The sequence below is a fragment of the Triturus cristatus genome, chromosome 7 (assembly GCF_964204655.1).
Source record: "Triturus cristatus chromosome 7, aTriCri1.1, whole genome shotgun sequence".
NCBI lineage: Eukaryota > Metazoa > Chordata > Amphibia > Caudata > Salamandridae > Triturus > Triturus cristatus.
This window is the reverse complement of record NC_140590.1, coordinates 1,823,728,258-1,823,751,173: the sequence shown is the minus strand read 5'-3', so window position 1 is coordinate 1,823,751,173 and position 22,916 is coordinate 1,823,728,258. Positions and strand designations below refer to the sequence as shown.

At 48.4% G+C, this 22,916-nt stretch overlaps 1 protein-coding gene across 27 annotated transcripts in view; it reads left to right on the top strand.

Moving 5' to 3' along the window:
- The window catches only part of LOC146813293 (uncharacterized), a 455,769-nt gene that overhangs the window by 149,635 nt on the left and 283,218 nt on the right, over nt 1-22,916 (top strand). For 25 of the 27 annotated variants that reach the window (XM_085620134.1, XM_085620133.1, XM_085620117.1 and 22 more), the window contains one exon: nt 4,747-4,830. The exons of the other annotated variants lie outside the window; for them this stretch is intronic. In XM_085620134.1, coding sequence (XP_085476260.1) covers nt 4,747-4,830 — 84 coding nt within the window. The remainder of the gene's footprint in view (nt 1-4,746; nt 4,831-22,916) is intronic. 27 annotated transcript variants of the gene reach the window in all.

Here is a 22,916-nt window from a genome sequence, read left to right as displayed (position 1 = left end):
TTTAAAAGAAATGCGATGTTCAATGGGCAACCAGTGAAGATTCTTCCTAGCCAGAGTGGCGGAGGCTGAACTTGGAAGGTCCAGAACAAATCTTGCTGCTGCATTCTGAGTTACTTGTAGACGCAGCAGCAATCCCTTGTTGATCTGAGTGTATAGTGCGTTACAATAATCTAAACGAGACCCAATCAATGCTACAACTGTTTGTTTTCTTGCTTGTGGGGATAGGTAGTGAACTATTCTACGGAGGATTTTTAGAACTCCCCAACAGGTAGCTACAGTTCTATTTATCTGGAGGTTCATGGCCAACTCTGTGTCAAAGATGACCCCCAGATTCTTTGCCGACTGTGAGGGGGTTGGACAGGTCCCCAATGATGGCGGCCACCATTCATTCTACCATGTGAGATAATTCACAGTGTGATAGGAGCATTTCCTGTTGTAGTTTTAAAAACAATCCTGCTTCAGCATTTTCTTTTTGAAAATAACAAAGAAAACAGTTTGATGGATTGCTCTGTCAATTTTACGGAGCCATGCTCCAAACTTGAAAAAGCATTGAAAGATTCCTGCCAATGCATTAGAAATTACTTGGCGGTCATTGCTAAATTTGGCGGGCAAAGTAGTCTTCGTCTGGTGGATGTTAAATCCTCTGCTAGACCAGCGGCCATTAATCTATCCCAAAATTATAAATTGGGCCCAAAGTCTCTAATGAAAAGTTTGTGAATACTAAAATGGTTTGCAAACCCTTTGCTAATTTGTGAAGGTCATTGTACTATCGATTTTACCTTGTTATCATTCAATCTGATTGCATTTGTACTGATGACTTAGCCTAAAAATCCATCTGAATTACATGAATGTGTAATATTTCTAATTTTGCAAAGAAACAATTTATTTCTAATATCTCAACTAGCACTTCCACATGATCCACGCGTTCCTGCATGGACTTGGAATAAATAAGGATATCGTTTATAAAGATGATACAGAAGACGTCTAAATAGCCTCTTAGAGATCCAATTTCTTGAATATGAATGTTCTCTTAATTTGATCCAGAAGTACTGGTATCAAAAGCAATGAGTAACGATTTTTGACTGTTACTCTGTTTATTGCTCTGTAATCAATACAAACTTGCAGTTCTTCTCTATTCTTGGGTACAAAGAAAAGAGGATAGTAAAAGGATGACTGAGAGGGCCAGATGTAGCCAGTGGCTACGTTCTGCTTAAGATAGGTCTTTAGATGTGGGTTTTAGGTTGGCTCACCAGGGTATATCCGACTTTAGGGTATCGTGCCCTGGTAATAAATCTATGTTGCAGTCGTAATTGCGTTGTTGGAGAAGTTCACTGATCTTTCACTTAACATAAACACCCTGATAATCTGGATAACATTCTGGTAGGGTTACAACACAACACACCTGAGTATGTTCACTTACGTGAGTCATTTTGGTGGACCTTCAGTTTCATTAGACAAAGCAATATCAGGGAAGCAATTTTTGTTACAGACGTTTGTTTGTAACGACCTATGAGCATATGGCCCAATATAGCAACATTTTATGGATTGTTAATAATGGTGTCCCTCAGCTGAGTTTGAATTGTGGTGCATCAATAAGGTCAAATCAGATGTGTTTGAGAAATTTCATACCTACTTTTATAAGCATGTTTTCAGTATGGTAGTGCAGAGATCTTGACATTAGGGCAAAGCCATCACTGCCTTAACAGGCTCAGGAATATCTTTCTTAATACAGAGAATTTATGGTTTTCAGGCCTATTCTTCATCTATAAAGTGTCCTGTGACTCCAGAATCCAATAAGGCAGGAACCTTCACTTGTCTGACAGTAGTTAAAATATAGACAGCTATAATAGTCAAACGTGCCACAGAGCTCTGGAGGGTATTTGCCAAATAGGCTGAAGATGCAGAAAGCAATAATCTTGGACAGGGGACTTATGATGAGTCTGAGAGAAGTTGTTTTCTGACTCTGGTCCATCATTGGGCCTGCTCGTTATCACTATAGCCTGATTCTTCATTGTTGGTTTAATTTCTGCTCCCTTACCTCTTGCGCTACAATCCCTAATAAAGTGACTGCAATGACTACAATACATGCAGAGCTTAAGCTTCCTTCTCTTTTCCCTCTTTTCAAGTGACAGAGGTCCTCTCATACTGTTCATTTGCATAGATCCTACTACGTTTGATTTATTTGCATCATCAGTTAGATGTTTGCTAGGTCAAACAATAATATTACACTTACAGTTTCTTCTCTTAGAATCAATGATCTGGTTCTGCAGTCAGTTCTATCAATTCTTCTCAAAAACATCATAAAGGTTTCTACCTGAGCCACAGCATGTTTTTTTCTCCTCTGAGACCTTGATAAAAGAAGGATGCTCGCTTTTCAACTGGCCACAATATGTCTGCTGAAGTTGGGTACGTGCGTTAGTAGGTCTTGAGATCCTTTTCTCAGAGTCAGTAACTCTTTATTCAGAGACAAGGAATGAGTTTTCCTATCAGATAACCTTTACATTTCACATCAAAAAATTCTTGAATATGTACAAGATTAGATCATTCTTTTCGATGAAGGGTATTGACCAGCTACCATCTGTTAAGACTCTGGCACTAATCTGTGATCTTTATCTGGGAGGAGCGACGCACACATGCCAAGAGATTTATCTGTCTTCACGACCTCCCTGGACCAGCCTAGCATAACTACACATAACCCGTTACAAGGAATGTAGGGAAAAGTGGGTAAGAAAACAAGGAGAAGAAAGAAGAGTGAAGAGTGCTAAGTCCTGCTGTTCCTAGATGGAGAATGAGGTATTGTCTCCTTCGGGACTTGCGAGTGCTTGTTGTCACTGCAATTTATAAAAATACGTTAACACCTGAGCCCCTGTGGAGTGAGTCCCACAGCCACCTATTCTTGACCAACTATTCCTATTTGTTGACCTAACTTCCAATCCCCCCCTTTACCGCATTAATTTCTGTGTCGATGTTGGATCAGGTACTCAGTTTGTTCTGAAAGAGATCACAAAACAATTAAGAACTTGCACTACTCTCCCTTAAAAGCCAAATTATATGTTCCCCTTTTCCTCACCCTGCGATCCCAGGCACTCGTTCTCTCTTTGAGGGGTTTTTAACTACAATCCTTAGTGTTATGTCACATTTTAAGTTTCAGGCAGTTCCTGGACAGCTTGCACACTGAACTATAACATCACACGGTACTGTGACCCTGCTTGCAGTGGAATACTTGTGTTCTACAACTGTTCTGTAGTTTGCTAGTTTCCTCTCTGGCTCATTTGACTTTTAATCCTTAACCATGTCTTTTCGTTCTACAGGGCTCCTGGACTCTCTGATCCCTTTGGAGCAATTTGACAGTAAATTAAAATCATCAAATGAGCATGCTAATAAGCGTCTGCGCCGTACCTTCTGCAAGTGGCTACAAGCTCCTATTGTAGTGCATTAAGGGATTTAGGGGGCCCTCACCTAGATGTCTGCTGTGTCTGCTGACTGCATGGTTCCTTCCCAAAGGAGAGAAAAGAAAGCTTGTCTTGGTTTGCTTGTTGGGAAACGTGGCTCTTTTGCATTGGAAATCTAATTTTCTTTGGTTGATAAAGATTGTGAATTCCTTGTGGGCAGCTACATTTATTTGTGGTGGCTGAACCACGTGAATCGGAAATAAGAGTTACACAAGAGAGTGTGCAGATTAGAATTAGGCAGCTGCCCCCCAAGTAGGGTAGAAGGGTGTCCTGAATTTGGTGAAGGGGGAGTTTAGTTCCCTGCCCCAGGAAGCAGAGGAGGTTGGTTCCAGGGTTTTAGGGTAACTCCTCCACCAGATTTTGCCTTTCCCTTTTGTGACAACCCTGCTACTTCTGTATGCACAGTACCCACACATTTTCTCAATTCTTGGCTCTCCTGTCTGGAGGCTTGGTCCTCTTATTGCAAGGCTGTAGTTGTTTCTAAAATAGTGGTTAAAACCCTGTTGGTGTTCATTACTCAGGTTAGTCGTAACTAGGTTTTGGCTATCTGTCAGGTTCCTATTAAGACAGGTTTCAACTATTAGAGGTAATGGATGCACTAACCTGTCGTCCACTGACCCAGTAGGAGCAATGAACAAAAATATTGTCACCTCTGCCCAGCTGCTTTATCTAGGATGGATGCTCGTGGACTCTATATCCCAAAAGAACACAGAGGGTTTGGGGGAAGAAATGGGGCCGTGTGTGACTTGTGCAATAGAGCACTGTCTCAACTCTGTCCATCTTTGGTGGGCCTCTGGCTCTATGCCAGGTAACCATCGGAAGAGCCCTCTCTTCCAGTTTGATCTTTCTCAGTTGTCTGCAACAAAAAGTGGCATTGCCAGAACAGCCCCACAGACTCTAAAATGCAACAGCTGTTCAAATCTAATAGCACTACTTCAATATTCTCATTGAGCTCACCTTTTAAATAGTTTTCTCATTGATTCAAGGATACCTCAATGTCCCTTTGAATTGAGGGTTCTGAGTTTGTGAATTATTAAGATTTTCGAACCTTTTTCCACACAAGTTCGCTGCTCTATACTCCGGCTTTCTCTCACACTGTCTTTATCTTAAAAACAGAGCAGCTCTAGGGCCGAAGTCACAACTGAATGTCTTGGATCCTTCTACCAAACTGAGCATTAAGTTCTCAATTTCTACAATGTAGTTGGCAAATGCTTGCTTGTTTTAGTCTTGGGCTATTTCTCGTGCATGCCTTAAAATAAGAATCCTTACATGTTTTAAAAAAATTATATTTCAGATTGCAGCCAATCCAGAGACGTTGATGAGGGAAGCAGGAATCGATCAGGAAGCTTCCAACAGAAGCAGACAGAATTAGAATCAGGTAGGTGCATATCGACGTTGGGCAGGCAACACTTTTCTTCACAAACACTGATTGCCAAACAACCGTGTTCGAATTAACATCTTGTCCTCAAGATAGGTGCCAAGATTTCCTGGATGATCTAGAATGTTCTGGAATGTTTCAGACTGTTTCAGGTCACCTGGAGTGTGCAGCTTTTTCCACATTCCTTCCAGCATGCATCATGGAGTCAAATGTGGCTCAAGTAGCACAGTTTGTAACAAGTCAACGTTCTCATATTGATCATATCATAAACATAGTGATCTGAAAGAAACACGTTAGTTAGATTCCTCACCTTAGAATATCCCCAGGCGTCAGACTGGATCCGGAAGATTTTTCGTCAGCAATACCCCTTGCGCGTCGCTAGGCGTCGTCTGCGGCTCCGCGTCCGTCGTCGGCGTCGTGCGCCGGAATGACGTAGTCGGAGTACTTAGACGCCGCCCTCGCGCGCTGACGTCAGTTCTTCTTTTTTCCGTGCCAGTAAGCGCAGATCCGGGAGAGCTACCCCTTTAGTCACTTTTTGACTAACTTTTTCGATCCTTTTTGATCATTGTTCGACCCCGGTGCCAGTAGGATGCCTAGTTTTAAAGCCTGTGCTGGCTGTAACCGCCTGATGTCGGTTACGGACCATCACCGCCGGTGCCTTTACTGCTTGGGCCTCGACCACGACGCGGAGTGGTGTTCGGTCTGCAAGGCCCTGACCTCGAAGGCCTGACGGGAGCGGTCCCGTAAGCTTCTCGAGATTCGCCACTCGGCTCCGCGCGCCTCTCGATCCCGGTCCAGGAGGAGGTCCAAGGATCGATCGCGGAGCCGCAGCCGACGTCACCATCGGTCGTCGGGATCCAAGTCTTCGGGTAAGTCGAAGCATTCCAAGAAGTCCAAGAGGCGACACCGCTCTTCGGACTCCCCTCGCCGGTCGCGCGACTCGGCTGAGGGTCAGGGTGGTTCCACCCCCGCGGCTCCGGCGGAGCCGCAGGCGCCACGCAAGTCCCGGCGTCGACACCGGTACCACCCCCGACGCCGACGCCGACTCCGCTCGACGTCGAGCCCCAGTTCAGTCCCGCTCCGGGCCCGGCGCCGCTACAGCGTCGATGGACGCCGCGTTCGGCGCCGCTAGAGACACCTTATGTCTACCGCCCGGCTTCGTACCTTCCTCCTGTATACCAGGAATCGAATGATGGGGACAACTGGGAGGGATCCGAGGATCCTATGGCCGTTCAGGCTCAGCTGTCCCAGGACTGGGCAGATGAACTGGGGGAGGCCAGTGGTCTGGATACCTCTCCAGACACTGGATTCATCTCTCCTCCGACTGTGGCTTCGGAGGAGGGTGCTGCTTTCTCTGTGGTGCTGCGCAAGGCGGCCGCAGCCCTTGGGCTCGAGCTACCTGCCGTGGCTGTGAGGACTAACGTCCTCACTGAGGTGCTTCAGTCTGCAGCAAGCTCCACTGAGCCTCTGCTGCAATTCAATGAGGCCCTCATTGACGTTCTGCAGGGCACCTGGTCCAAGCCCTCCACAGTTCCTCCTGTGGACAGGAACGTCGCCAGGCGCCACCGCCCTGCTCCGGGCGACCCCAGTTTTCTGTCCCAACACCCTACCCCCGAGAGCCTGGTTATCCAGGCCTCTACCTCCCAATCCTCCTTCCCGACCGCTCCGCCGGACCGGGATTCCAAGAGACTGGAACAGTTTGGCAAGAAGCTGTTCTCTTCCCTTAGAGTGGGCCTGCGGTCTTTGAACACCGCCTGTCTCTTGGACCGTTATTCCCACTCTCTGTGGGATGCGGTGGAGGACGTGCTGCCCCTGTGTCCGGAGGAGGTCCAGACACGACTTACCCAGGCTCTGGCCGATGGGAGGGATGCAGCACGGCACGCTATCCGATGTGGGCTTGACACTACGGACTCGCTGGGTAGGGCAATTTCTACCACAGTGGCGCTTAGACGTCACGCCTGGCTGCGGTCCACGTCATTTTCGGGCGATGTTCAGAGCACTCTCATGGACATGCCCTTTGATGGCACTCGCCTTTTTGGCGAGAAAGCGGACAGTGCGCTGAATCGCTTTAAGGACTCCCGGGCTACGGCCAAGTCCTTGGGCCTCTCAGCCCCGCGATCGCAAACTTCCGCCTTTCGCCCCTTTCGTGGCCAAGGAAGGGGTGCCTCCTCACGTGCGCCTAGCCACCAGCCGCAGAACCAACCTGCGCGCGGTCGCGGACGTGGTTTCCGCCGAGGCGGTTCTGGAGGACGACGCGGTCAGCCCACATCCACCCCGGCAGCATCCGCCTCAAAGCCTTCCTAGTCTGAGCTTTCAGGCCCATTCCACGCCAGTGGGCGGCAGAGTTCGCCATCACCTGCTCCACTGGCGGTCCATCACATCGGACAGGTGGGTGCTGCAAATCGTCCGAAGGGGCTACTCCCTCCCCTTCGAGATGACCCCTCCAGCCATGCCACCGCAGCACCACCGTATCTCGGGGGATCATTTGAATCTTCTCCACGAGGACGTTTCGGCCCTCTTGGCCAAGGGGGCCGTCGAGCGCGTTCCGAGCCCAGAAGTAGGTCGTGGTTGTTATTCCCACTACTTTCTGGTGCCCAAGAAGGGCAAAGGGGGCCTGCGCCCTATCTTGGACCTCCGGAACGTCAATGCCTTCCTCCGGAAGGAAAGGTTCAAAATGTTAACGTTGGCTCAGGTTCTAGCTGCCCTAGACCCTGGAGACTGGATGGTAGCGTTGGACTTGCAGGACGCATATTTCCACATCCCCGTCCTGCCGGCCCACCGGCGTTACCTGCGGTTCACGGTGGGCGAAGAGCACTTTCAGTTTACCGTGCTCCCCTTCGGCCTCACCAGTGCCCCTCGGGTGTTCACGAAAGTGATGGCGCTGGTCGCAGCTCATCTGCGCAGATCAGGGGTTCCAGTCTTCCCCTATCTCGACGACTGGTTGTTGAAGGCGGGCTCGCCACAGACAGTCGTCTCCCACCTCCAGACTACGGCGGATCTCCTGCATTTGCTGGGATTTTCCATCAACGTGCCGAAGTCACACTTGAGTCCATCTCAGACGCTCCTCTTCATCGGAGCAGTTCTCGATTCGGCGCAGTTCCGGGTCTATCCACCGGAACAGCGGGTCCGGGATATTCAGGCCCTGATTCCCATCTTTCGGCCTCTATCCTGGGTTTTGGTCAGGCTAGTGTTGCGGCTTCTGGGGCTGATGGCCTCCTGCATCCTACTAGTGCATCACGCCAGGCGGCGCATGCGGGCTCTGCAGTGGGACCTGAAGTTTCAGTGGGCCCAGCATCACGGCAACCTGTCCGACCATGTCTTGATCTCGGAGGGCACTGCACAGCAGTTGCAGTGGTGGCTCACGGACCGCGATTGGGTCATGGGCAGAACCCTCTCCCTTCCCCAACCGGAGCATGTCGTAGTGACGGATGCGTCCCTCCTGGGATGGGGTGGCCATATGGGAGAGGCGGAGATCAGAGGCCTCTGGTCTCCGGCGGAGTCTCGTCTCCACATCAACCTGTTGGAGTTGAGAGCGATCCGGCTTGCACTGAAAGCCTTCCTTCCCTCTGTCAGGGGCAGTGTCGAGCAGGTGTTCACGGACAACACCACCGCCATGTGGTATTGCAACAAACAGGGCGGGGTGGGGTCGTGGACCCTTTGTCAGGAGGCTCTGCGCCTCTGGACGTGGCTGGAACACCAGGGCGTCACCCTAGTGGTTCAACATCTGGCGGGCTCTCTGAATGCCAGAGCAGACGAACTCAGCCGCCGGTGCATGATGGATCATGAATGGCGTCTGAACTCCGAAGTGGCGCAAGGTCTCTTTCAGCAGTGGGGAGAGCCTTGGTTAGATCTATTCGCCACCGAAGAGAACGTGCAATGTCAGCAGTTCTGCGCGTTGGAATTTCCAAGGCGGCATTCGCTCGGCGACGCTTTTCGTCACGAGTGGAGTTGCGGTCTGTTGTACGCCTTTCCGCCTATACTACTTCTGCCCAGAGTGCTGAAGAAGATCAGGCACGACCGGGCCCAAGTCATCTTGGTGGCTCCGGATTGAGCACGAAGGTACTGGTATCCCGAGCTACTCAGTATGTTGACCGATCCTCCGATACGTCTGCCCCTTCGGGAGGATCTTCTGTCGCAGCAGCAGGGGACGGTCCTCCACCCGAACCTGTCCAGCCTCCACCTCCATGCGTGGAGATTGAGCGGCGGCAGTTGATGCCATTTGACTTGCCTCCTGAAGTCTGTGATATCATTCTGGCAGCCAGGCGTCCCTCCACAAAGACGGTATACGCCTGCCGGTGGAACAAATTTGTGGCATGGTGCACAGCAAAGGCTGTGGATCCCCTTTCCGCCCCTCTTTCTGAGGTTCTACTGTTTCTTCTTTCTTTGGCCCGGCAGGGCTCTGCCCTGGGCACCCTGAAAGGTTATCTTGCTGCCATCTCTGCCTTCTTGCGGCTTCCTGATCAGCCTTCTCTTTTCAGGTCCCCTGTAGTTACACGCTTTCTAAAAGGCATTACTCACACGTTCCCTCCTGTCCCGTTTGTAATGCCTCAGTGGGACTTGAATCTTGTCTTGACATTCCTGATGTGCGCTCCCTTCGAGCCTCTTCACAATTGTCCTCTTCGTCTTCTGACTCTTAAGACTGCTTTTCTGGTAGCCATCACCTCGGCTAGACGGGTGAGTGAGCTCCAGGCTTTATCGTCAAAGCCTCCTTTTCTGTCTGTTCATCCGGACAAGGTTGTCCTTCGGCCTCGTCCCTCCTTTCTTCCGAAAGTGGTGACTCCATTTCATCTTGGGCAGTCTGTCACCTTGCCCACCTTCTTTCCGCCTCCGCATCCTTCCAAAGAGGAAGAGAGGCTCCACCGTCTGGACCCAAAACGTGCGCTCTCCTTTTATTTGGACCGCACAAAGCAGTTCCGGGTGGACGACCAACTTTTCGTTGGATACGTGGGTGCTAAGAAGGGGAAAGCGGTGCACAAATGGACCATCTCTCGGTGGGTCGTTTTGTGCATCAAAATTTGTTACTCCTTGGCAAAAAAGGACCCTCCTGTTGGGCTGCGCGCCCATTCCACTCGGGCCACAGCGGCTACTACTTCTTTGGGACGGGGTGTCCCTTTGCAGGACATCTGTCAGGCGGCGACGTGGGCTTCGCTACACACGTTTGCCAGGCATTATTGCCTTGACAGCCAAGTCCGGAGGGATGGCTTCTTTGGCCGTTCTGTCCTCCAGGACTTTCTGGTGTGATCTTGGTTCGCAGACCCACCACCGGGGATGGTATTGCTTAGGTATCTATTCTAAGGTGAGGAATCTAACTAACGTGTTTCTTTCAGATGAACAAGTTACTTACCTTCGGTAACGATGTATCTGTAAGAAACATTAGTTAGTTAGATTCCTCACCGACCCACCCATCCTCCCCGTTCTGCGAACTGACATCTAGGGTTAAGGTTATCCTTTTCAGGCCCCTAGATTTTATTTTTGGCACCAGTGTCGGTCTTTGCATGGCTCTGCGTTCCTGGCGCGGAAAGCTATGTACAAGAACTGACGTCAGCGCGCGAGGGCGGCGTCTAAGTACTCCGACGACGTCATTCCGGCGCACGACGCCGACGACGGACGCGGAGCCGCAGACGACGCCTAGCGATGCGCAAGGGGTATTGCTGACGAAAAATCTTCCGGATCTAGTCTGACGCCTGGGGATATTCTAAGGTGAGGAATCTAACTAACTAATGTTTCTTACAGATACATCGTTACCGAAGGTAAGTAACTTGTTCTTCGAGGCATATGAGCTGCAGATTACTCACTGTGCATAGATCGCCATCTGGTGTTGGGCCCGGATGTTGCAGTTGTTTTTCTCTTGGAAAGTCTTTGGAAGTCACGAGGTATGTGACTCCTCCTTTCGATCGTATTGCGCATGGGCTTCTGCTCCATCTTCAGATTGTTTTTTTCCACCTTCGGGCTCGGATGTGTTCTTCGCGCTCCAGTTCGGAACCGTTCCAGATTTCCTGTTCGGCGCGCAATCCTCCCCCCTTCGACGGTATTGTCTCCATCGCGTTCTCCAACACTCAACGCGACTCTCAATAATCTAAGTCTTCGATTCCGGTTGTCGACGAAGGCCTTCGGGCCTACCTGAGCTCCGGTCCTGGCTGATGGAAAGGACTCCATTTGAGAAGTGTCCTCGATGTGGGTCGAAGTTTCCCCACACCCATCTCCATGAGGTGTGCAACCTCTGCCTCTCCCCAGAACACGAGGAAAGGGACTGTCCAGTTTGCGCCTCCTTGCGATCGAAGAAGACGATCCGGGACCGACGAGCAAGGAGAACAATGGCACACTCGTCGACTTCTATCCCCGACGACATCTTCGAAGAAGGCATTGATGTCCCGGAACAACAGCACACCGAAGAGGGCCTTGTCAGCGCCTCCGAAGCTGACAACTCCGACGTCGAGGACATTACTCCGGCACAGAGGGGCGTGAGTACAACCGTCAACCCCGGCCCAAAACCCCCCTCCACCCCATTGAAAAAGGCTTCGGTCACACCTCGCCTTCGGGCCTAGGTATGCACCAAAAGACTGCTTCCCATACCTCACTTTCGAGCCCGGTTAAGAAGCCCATCAAGCCTTCAGGCACGAGCCAGCCTACCCTCGGTGCCGAAAAAAACCTCATCGGCACCGACACTGAAAATGAAAACGCCTCTTTCCTCGTCCGCGGCGAGCTTGACACCGAAGCTCTCGGCGCCGAAGACTGGCACCGGCTCCTCGGCACCTATACCACCCTCAGAGCCGAGCAACAAGCCAAAAAGCCTCGACTCCCAAACCTCGAAGCCGAAAGCCACCTCGGAACCGAGGAAGTCAAAAGACACTGTTAAATCCCACGGTTCAAAACCAAGAACCAGTGCCGAATCGACGCCGAAAAAACCCACGGCTCCGACACCATCGGCACGGAAGGATCTGCCCCTTACAGACGAACTGTTTTGACCCGATCCTTACCAAAAAACCCTTGTAAAAGATCCAAAGACTGGTCATTTGTCACTTAGCACCAGAAAAAGACCAATGGACAAGCCTGCACCAGCTCCACCACCAAAAAGGAGAGACTTTGCCACCTCCCCTTTGAGGATTACTTCACCTCCTCCTTCACCTCCTCCTCCTCCTCCTGCTTCTCCTCCCCCACCTCATTATTCTCCTACACCATCTCCAGATGAGGATGATGATGATGACATCTACGACACAGGAGATGGGGCGGACAACCAACCAACAGGAGACCCTACTCCTACAGGCTCCCCAGACCCATGGGACGACTATAACATCTCAGACATCCCTAACGTCCCGCAGGATGAGCTTTACCCTTCTAGACCCTCCCCCCCAGAGGACACCATGGGTTTTAACCAACAACTCCATAGGGCTGCCCGCTACCACGGGGTTGATCTCCACACAGACCCCGTAGAGGAGGACTTCCTCTTAAATACATTCGACACTGCACACAGGTCTACCTCAATCCTGCCAATGCTTAAGGGAGTTATTAAGCACGCACCAGAGGTTTTTAAAGACCCAGTTAGGGTCAGGGTCATTAACCCACGTATTGAGAAAAAATATAAAGCCGCCCCAACAGACCCACCCTATAATAAAGGCCCCGCACCACTAGACTCCCTGGTAGTCTCAAATGCGAGGAAACGCGCCAATTCCCAGGCATCAGGTGAGGCACCACCGCCAGATAAGGAGTCTAAACTCCTAGACGCCTCTGGTAAACGGACAGCGTCCCAGGCGGACAACATCTGGCGTATCGCTAACACCCAAGTGTTCCTAGCCAGATATGACAGGGCACATTATGATGAGCTGGAGACAATCATGCAATACCTCCCTGATAAATATAAACATAAGGCCAACGAATTGATTCAAGAGGGCAAAAACATTACAAACACTTTTGATGTGCCCTCGATGCAGCTGACACCGCCTCCAGGGCAATTAATACCAGGACCTTTCTGCGTAGGCATGCTTGGCTACGCATCTCGGGTTTCAAACCTGAGGTTCAAAGTTCCATCCTCAACCACCCCTTTGATGAGAAACATCTGTTTGGTCCTAATTCGATATAGGCCTCAAAAAAATGAAGAAGGACACAGACACGTCAAAATCTATGAGAGCCTTGCAGTCGCAAGCTCCCAGGCACTCCATTCGCCGTTCCCCCTTTAGAAGCAACACCAGAGGCTACTCCTCCGACAGCGCCTCCACTTCATACAAAACCCCTACCCAATCCACCTTCACTAGGGGTTATCAAAGAGGCAGTTACAGAGGTAACAATAACAAAGTCAGAGGCAAAACTAACACCTCCCGCTCTGCTTCTACCCCCACCCAGTGACTTCCCTCCACTTCCCCCAGACTATTCCACTCCAGTCGGGGGCAGACTTCACAATTTCCTTCCTGTCTGGGCTACCATCCCCTCAGACAGGTGGGTACAACAAATAATCGAATCAGGCTACTGTCTAGAGCTAACATCTACCCCCCCCACCATTCCACCCAAACACGCCTAATGTCACAGGAACATTTGTCACTTCTATAGCAGGATGTAATCTCCCTCTTACAAAAAGATGCAATAGAACTAGTTCCTGCCCACCAACAAAACAAGGGAGTTTACTCCCTATATTTTCTCATACCAAAAACGGACGGCTCTCTCAGGCCCATTCTGGACCTCAGACCCCTAAACCAATACATACACTCAGACCATTTTCACATGGATACACTCCAGCAGGTGCTTCCTCTGCTCTCCCAAAATGACTTCCTGAACACCATAGACCTCAAGGACGCCTATTTAAACATTTCCGTTCACACCGCTCACAGGAAGTTTCTCAGATTCGTAGTGGACGGTCACCACTACCAATTCAAAGTACTCCCCTTCGGAGTCACCACAGCCCCAAGAGTGTTTACCAAGTGCCTAGCAGTAGTGGCAGCACACCTGAGAAGACAACACATCCACGTCTTCCCATATCTAGACGACTGGCTTATAAAGGCCAGCTCATACAACCAGTGTGTACAACACACTAACGCCACGATCCAACTACTTCACGACCTGAGCTTCACAGTAAACTACACCAAATCTCATCTGCATCCCTCCCACATACAACAATACCTCGGTGCCACCATAGACACCTCAAAGGCGCTAGCCTACCCCAGCCCTGCCTGGATAGCAAGTATACAAGCTCTTCGCACCAAATTTCAACCTCAACACTAACTTCCAGCCCGAGTGTTAATGCAACTTATAGGGATGATGGCCTCTTGCGTATTCATGCAAGACTCCAGATGCGTCCTCTCCAAGAGTGCCTAGCACGCCAATGGAACCAGGCTCAAGGTCAGCTAACAGATCTGGTGTTGGTAGACGGTTGTGCCCATCACTCTCTGCAGTGGTGGACCACCAAAAACCTTTCCAAAGGGCGACCGTTCCTAGAGCCGGTTCCTCAAATAGTTCTAACAGCGGACGCATCGGTCTCCGGCTGGGGAGCGCATCTACTACATCACACCATGCAGGGCAGGTGGACACCTCAACAAAAGTTACTCCACATCAACCATCTTGGGTTACTGGCCATATTTCTAGCCCTGAAAGCCTTTCAAACACATGTCTCAGGCAAGGCTGTCTTAGTCCGCACAGACAACATCACAGCAATGTACTACATCCAAAAACAAGGCGGCACACACTCTCTGCAGCTCTCTCAGCTAGCAAAGACCATATGGAGGTGGGCCATACCTCAAACCATTTTTCCCCTAGCACAACGTGTCCCAGGAGTCCAAAACACCATTGCAGATCTGTTGAGCCGTCAAACTCAACAAATCCACGAGTAGGAAATTCATCCACAAGTTCAACCATGCTTTCAAACATGGGGGCAACCACAAATAGACCTCTTCGCCACCCACGAAAATGCCAAATGCCCAAGCTTCGCCGCCAGATATCCACACCCATTGTCCAAAGGCAATGCGATATGGATGAACTGGTCAGGCAAATTTGCGTACGCTTTTCCGTCTCTCCCACTCATTCCATTAGTGGTGCGCACACTACAGCAACACTCCCTAACTCTCATCTTAGTTGCTCCAACTTGGGCCAGACAACCGTGGTACACCACATTGCTGGAACTCTCCGTAGTTCCGCACCAAAAATTACACCTCTCTCCACATCTCTTAACCCAGAACCATGGAGAGATCAGACACCCGGACCCAGCTCAGCTCAACCTTGCGATCTGGCTCCTGAAATCCTAGAATGTGGCTACCTATATCTTCCCCCTGACTGTATGAACGTCATTAAAGAAGCTAGACATCCTACCACTAGAGCTTGCTACGCAGCCAAGTGGAAACGATTCGTGATTTATTGTCACAGCAATAATATCAACCCCTTTGATGTGTCTGTCCAAAACATCATAGGCTACTTACTACACCTACAAAGATGCAACCTAGCCTACACGTCTATTAGACTACACCTTGCTGCCATAGCAGTGTATCTACAAAATAGACAGCATCTATCCCTCTTTAGAGTACCTGCCATAAAAGCCTCCATGGAAGGCCTCAAACGAATAATTCCCCCTAGAATGCCACCCTCACCAGTGTGGAACCTAAACATCATTCTCACAAGACTAATGAGGCCTCCATTCGAACCTCTACATAAATGCGAGCTTCAATTTTTAACATGGAAAACAGCTTTCCTTGTAGCCATTACTTCCCTCAGAAAGGTCAGTGAAATACAAGCACTCACCATTCAAGAACCTTTTCTGCAAATGCATCATAATAAGGTTGTTCTCCACACTAATCCAAAATTCCTTCCTAAAGCCATTCCTCCCTTTCACCTCAATCACTCTGTGGAACTGTGGAACTGCCCGCAGCCACAAACCATTGCAGAAAGAGCTCTGCACGCCCTAGACGTCAAAAGAGCTTTACTCTATTACATCGAGAGAACACAACCTTTTCGCAAGACCAAGCAATTATTCGTGTCTTTCTCACCACCACACAAAGGCAACCCCATCTACAAATCTGGGATAGCTAGATGGATTGTTAAATGCATACAGATTTGCTACTACAAAGCAAAACAAACGCTATTTGTTCACCCTAAAGCCCACTTACACGTAAGATAGGGGCTTCCATGGCATTTTTAGGGAACATCCCATTAGATGATATCTGCTAAGCAGCTACATGGTCTACACCGCACACTTTCACTAAACACTATTGTGTAGATGTGCAAACTAAGCAACAAGCTAGTGTGGGCCAGGCTGTCCTTAAACCACTGTTTCAAACAACTGCAACAGATACTGGTGGTCGCCGCTATGAGGGGGTACTGCTACACAATCTATGCACAGTGTGTAATCTGCAGCTCATATGCCTCGAACGGAATATGCTACTTACCAGTATGCATCTGTTCTTGGCATGTAGAGCTGCGGATCTACACACGCCCACCCGCCTCCCCGGCTACCTTTATCTGTTCCAGTTTTATCTTATTTACATACAGCACACATGAGCATCTTTCCTGTTTCTTACAAAGCTCCATCATTTCCCTGCTGGGGAAAAACAATCTGAGGATGGAGCCGAAGCCCATGCGCAATACTATCCAAAGGAGGAGTCACATACCTCGTGACTTCCTAAGACTTTCCAAGAGAAAAACAACTGCAACATCCGGGTCCAACACCAGATGGCGATATATGCACAGTGTGTAGATCTGCAGCTCTACGTGCCAAGAACAGATGCATACTGGTAAGTAGCATATTCCTTAAAGCCAACAGCTCAGATCCTGATGTTGCTGACATCCTGTCATTACTCTGTCACCTTCTCCATGCCAAGAACTTGGGAGTCCAGACTGTACCTATGGACACGGATGAGAATCTATGTTTGGGTAACTTTCTAGCTGCTATCAGGACTTTATTGGAGGCTGTAACAGTACGCCCCAATAATATCTGCCAGCTTGGCAGCGGTTTGTGTTTGTTTGGGTGTAACCTGTGAAATTTGAGAATTTGAGGGGCATGGGGAAGGTTTTCCACTGGTTCTGTGACCTCTCTTTGAACCGTACCCAATCCACTAAGTAAAATACTTGGCCTGGCTGTTGTTTGGAGCCTAACATCTGGTTGACTTTGTATTCCTGTTTTCATTCAATGTCTGTTGGGTCGGTTAGTGTAATCAATTTGGTCTCTGGATTGCAGACATTGAGCATAGATACATAGAACACTGGATCAACACAAAGACTAGAAAAGAGTTGTAATTTCATTGCCACTGGATTGATTATGTCGCACATAGTGAAAGGCCCTGAAAGTGGGCTTTATCTTACGATTTCCATGCAAGGTTAAATGTTTGGTTGCCAGCCAAGCTAGGTCTTCTGTTATATACTGTGTCCCTTACAGTGATTTCTATCATGATATTTCTTTAGTTGCTTCCTGAGCTTTTTCCAAATTTCTCAAGTTATTTGCAGTGTTTTACTTAAGGTCTTCTGAAGGTAAAGGTGATGTTCGGGCAATTAAAAGGGAAGTGCTGTACGATAAAATCAGTTTATACACTAGAAGGTGGAACAATCCAGGGTTGAGTATTCTGTATTGTTGTGCACAAAATCTGCCATCCACATGTTTCCTGACCAATCTTCTTCTTGCTGCAGAGCTAAACTACAGAAATATTGCCCCAAGGTTTGACTTAAACGTTTGGTCATTTAGTCTGTTTCTGGGTGATAGCTTGTAGATAAGCATCGATCTTAAGATTTTTGCAAAGATGCTGCTAGAAATAGGAAGTAAACTGCGTTCCAAAGTCAGAAATGATCACCCTGGGATGAAATGTTGGGAAGCATTTTGTGCCAACTCAGGCGCAGTCAGGAGTTTGGCGAGGGTGTGAGTTGCCCCATTTTAGTTAGATTGTGAATGACCACCAGGATCACGGGATAGCCTTTGCTTGGAAGATATTTTACCACAAAGTCTATTGAGATGGCATACCATGGTGTTGGTGGTATGGAAATAGTTTGCAGAAGGCAGGCCGGTCTCTGGTGGCCAGATTTGACTTGAGCACAGATTTAAAAAGTGTCTATATTCCTTTCTTCATCGGCTCTCACAGTTGGCTACCAGAAATTCCATAGAATAAGCAACGTGGTCTTCTGTACCCTCAAATGAGCAGCAAAATCTCAATTGTGTGACTATTGAATTGGGTGTTCTTGAAGGTCAGGGCATGTATATGTCAGTACATTGCTAAAGCAAACCTCCCTTCTCATGTCCTGTTGGATCTTTTATTGCAACCATTCTTGCACCTTCAATTAGTTTATTTGTATTCGTAAGATATTGAACAATTCCATGGAGTTAGTGATTATAGCCAGTTCTTCAGACTGTTTAGGCTTCAATTGTCGAATCAGAGGTGGTTCTGACTCAGTAATCTATTCTTATGGGTAATAATCTCTTGCTAAGGCATCTGACGTATCGTTTTGAGTCTCAGGGCAATGTGTTATTGAGATATTGCAGTCAGAGAAAAATAAGGACTATCGTAACTGTTGAGTTGTTAAGGCTTGTGCAGATGTATGGAATTTCAAATTCCTGTGGTCTGAACAAATTTCAATGGTTTGTCTGGCCACTATCAAATGATGGCACCATTCGTCTAAGGCTCTTTTAATAGCTTGGCTAGGAGTTCCTTGTCTGAAATATTATAATTCAGTTCAAAAGGTCTAAATGCATGAGAGTAGAAGTCCACAGGGTGTACTTGACTTGTCTTTAGATGACTGCGGGATATTTATTTATTTATTTGAAGGTTTTCTATAGCGCTGGCTAGACCCAGGGGTATCAGAGCGCTTTACAGGAATGTGAGGAGGTACAGTATCAAAAAACATTTGAGCAAAACATGAGCCAATATAACAAAGAAAGCTGATAAAATACGAAGGTTGGTCACAGAACACTATATTAAGCTAACGTGGGCAGTGAGAACTTAGGTTAGGGAGGGTGGGTGGGTGGGGGCTGAGAGAGAAGAGAGAAAGGAGGGGAAGACGTGAGTAGGAGTTAGGGGAGTAGCAGGAGTAGTAAATCAGTGGGATGTCATACGTAGGGCTAAGAGTCATAAATAGATAAAGAGAGCAGGAGGGGAGGGTAGGGGGAAGAGTAGCGTAAGGGAGGGGGGATTAGTAGGAGAAGGTGGAGGGGAAAGAATTGGAGGATAGTAAAGGGGACATGACGTGGTCGCAGCGCCTGAGATCAGTGTCAGAGGTAGGAATTAAGGACCCCAGTATTAGTTGAGGAGGAACAATTTAAGTTATTTTTTGAAGTTGAAGTAGGAGGGGTTACAACGTAGGTCTTTAGGCAGGGAGTTCCAGATGGAGGAAGCGTTACCGGTGAAGGAGCGGACTTGAGTGCTTTTCTTCTTAAACAGGGGGTGATAAGAGTGAGAGCGTTCATGTTCCTCGTCAGTCGTGCGCAGCCTGCTTTGTGGAATGTACCTGAGAGGTAACTTGGGGTTTTATGGTGAAGGGCTTTGTGCGTGATACATGCAATCTTATAGGTGGATCTGCCTTTGATTGGTAACCATTTGAGGGTTTTCAGGGCGGGGGAGATGTGATCGAAACGTTTGTAGTCAGAGATAAGTCTAGCTGCTAGGTTGAGTACAGATTTGAGTGGAGCGAGGTGGACTTTAGGTGTTCCAGCGAGGATAGCGTTGCCATAGTCGATACTCGACAGGACCAGCGATTGGACTACAGTTTTAAAGTCATCAGCCGGGATGAAGGTCTTAATTTTCTTGAGATGACGGAGAGTGAAGAGTGTTCCTTTGGCTGCGGTTTTTATGTGGGGGGTGAGGGTAAGGGTATTGTCAATGGTGATGCCTAGAGACTTAACTGAATTAGAAGTGGTGAGAGAGCAGTTGAGCGCATTAAGATCAGAGATCCATTCTTGTATGGGAAGTGGGTTGTTTTTAGGTGCGAAGAGAATGATTTCAGTTTTTTTAGGGTTGAGTTTGAGATGATTATGGTTGAACCATAATTGGATCTTGGTCTGGGTGTCATTTAGGTGAAGGATATCGGAGTGGGATTTAATCTTATAGTAAAGTTGTGTGTCGTCGGCATAAAGGTGGTAATTGATTCCTGCTTGTTTCAGAATGAGGGTGAGTGGTTCCATGAAGAGGTTGAAGAGAGCAGAAGAGAGAATGGATCCCTGGGGGACACCGAGAGAGATTGGAGTGGGGTTGGAGAGGCAGTTCTCAATTTTGATTTGTTGGGTTCTGTGTTGGAGAAAGGAGGTGAACCAGTTGAGGACAAGGCCATTAAGGTCAAAGCGGACTTTGAGAGTGTTTAGTAAGGCAGAGTGGTTAACCATATCAAAGGCAGCAGATAGGTCGAGGAGAATGAGAAGGCATGATTCACCTTTGTCGAGTGAATGTGAATGATGAATGTCGTCCACTATATTGAGTATGGCAGATTCTGTGCTGCAACCTTTTCTAAAGCCAGATTGGAGTGAGTCAAAGAGGTCAAAAGTAGTGATGTGATTATCAAGTTGGAGCAGGGCACATTTTTCAAGGACTTTGGAGAGAAGAGGGAGGTTAGAGATGGGTCGGAGGTTATTTGGGTCATTGGCATCTGCGTTACGATTTTTGGGAATGGGTGTGATTTTACCAAGTTGGAGGGAGGCAGGAACTCACCCTGTGGCCAGGGAGGAGTTAATAATGGTGGTCCAGAAAGGGGCAATGATATGTTTTAGGTCTTGGACAAGGTTCGGGGGCAGAAGGTCTTTGGTGTGGGAGGATGGTTTTAGTTTAGCGATGATGTTGTAGACTTCATGTTCGGTGACAGGGTGAAAATTATGCCAGGAGGTATTTTTTTAGTTGCTGAGGGAGAGAAGAGTTGGGTTTAGGAGGGAGGGAACCGGACGAGAGATGCGCAGGGACAGGTGGAGGATTTGAAGGGGAAGGAGATTCGGGAGAAATGTAATACCAAAGTAGTGTGTTAGGAGAAAGCGGATTTAAGATGAAGGATTGGTCTATTTTGGTGATCTTAACAGAGAATAACTTTGCAATTTCTTTGCATTTCTCAATAGAGGCCGTCAACTTTTGGGGGGCAGATGATGTTTGATTTTTGACGATGTTGAAAAGTTCTCTAGGTCTATTTTTGGCCCTATCAAGCTGAGTGCGGAAGAAGGTGGACTTTTCATTGAGGATGTGTTTTTTGTAGTTGGACCTAGCAGATTGGAGGAGGGCTAGATGGGAGGGAATGGGTGTTGCCTCCAAGTTCTTTCAGAATGTCTAAGGGAGCGTCTTTCGTTGTTGAGATCAGGGTTGAACCAGTATTTTGAAGGTATGTTTCTTTGGGTTTTAAGTTTGGAGGGGGCCACTTGGTCTAGGACCTTGTTAACTGATTTATTATAGTGTTCGGTGAGGGTGTTGGCATTTTGGGAGAGGGGAGCTAGCAGGAGTTGGGTTTTGATTTTCTTTTCAAGTTTACCGGGTGGGATAAGATGAAGGTTTCTGGTCAGTTTCTTGTGTTTGATGCTTTTGGCGTGGATGGGGTTGGGGGGCAGTAGTATTGATCTTGTAGAGGATGAGATGATGGTCAGACCAGTCGATGGGGATGATGCTGGAAAGGGAGGCCAAATCATGATTAGTGATGATGGCATCAAGAGTGGCCACTTTGGAGTGAGTTGGAGAGTGTCATATTTGTTTAAGGTCACTGATCTTCAGAAGATTCAAGAGGAGATTGGTTGCAGGGTCTTTGATGTAATTCCAGTGGTGGTTGAAGTCTCCAAGGAAGAGATTTTTAGAGTTGGAAAGTGAGGATTGGGTGAGGAAGTTGGAAAATTCCTCTGCGAAAGGAAGGAATTCGCCAGGAGGTTGGTAGTTATTATGTAGGCGAATAGAAGGGGCGCCCTGCATTATAAGTTCTGCACCGAGGTACTCAAAGGTGATTGGGTCGGTGTTCTTAACAAGCGAAAGTTGAAGTTGGTTTTTAAAGATGATAGCTAGACCTCCTCCAATTCTATCTAGTCTATCTTTTCTGAGTATGGAGTAACCGGGAGGGGGGGGAAGAGTAGGTCAAGGATGGATGTAGAGTGGTCGTTAAGCTCAATTTCTGTAAGGAAGGCGTTGCCAATATCATCACTGAGGATGGATTCAGCTATTTCTGTCACGTGTCGGACAGCTGAGCGGCAGTTAACTAGCATGCATGCAAAGGGTTTCTGGGGGAGGGGAGGGAAGGGTTGGATGGCAGAGAGTTGTGGTGGGGGTCTGCGGGAGATGGGGGAGGAAGGGATTCTGCTCGTCCCCAGGATCACAGGGATGGTGGAGTGGGGAGGGCATGGTTGGATAGCAGTAAGTTGTGATGGGGGTCTAGGGTAGGTGGGGGAGGAAGGGATTCTGCTCATCCCCAGGATCACAGGAATGGTAGAGAGGGGGGTCGATTGGATAGTTAGGGAGGTAAGAGTTACAGGGGTCGGGGAGGTCAGAGGGGGAGAAGTGGTACGTGGCACGGGGGGCCTATGGGAACAGTTGCAGCAGGGGACAGTTCTCCAATGTTGGAGTTTGGAGGGGTTTGGTGAGTCAAGACTTGGAGACTTCACGTGATTTTGGCGGATTTCAGAGGAGAGGGAGTTATAATCTTTCCTGAGTTGAGAAAGTTCAGATGACAAGTTCAGAACATTCCTGAGCTGGGAGAGTTCAGAAGACAAGGATAGTACCTATCCCACTGCATGATGTAAATAGGTAGGTTCCTAAACAGAGGGTAGTTTTGCAACAGGGTGACGCAGAACAGGGGCTTACACAAATCATGCATGCAGTTGAGTGAGAGCTGCTTTATTGTCTGAGGTCCACTTAAAAGACATGATTTACACAGCAGATGGGTCATGGGATATACTGTGGAGGAAAAGGACCTGATTTAGATGTTGTTGGCATGGATATTCCATCGCAATGGAGATGTATTATCCATACTTCTAGGACTGTGCTCCTCCGGCCATAGTTATATATGGGTGGACATTTCTTTTAATCCCGGTGGAAACTAATTTTTCTCCGCTGTGATTAAAACCTTCAACAGCCCTATGGAGAAAGGCTCATCGTAGGCAGACCTTTAACTCCTCCCACCTAATTTAGATGGCCGCATCAGAGGTTAGTTTTCACTGCCTGTCACCACCAGGAATATTCTGGTGG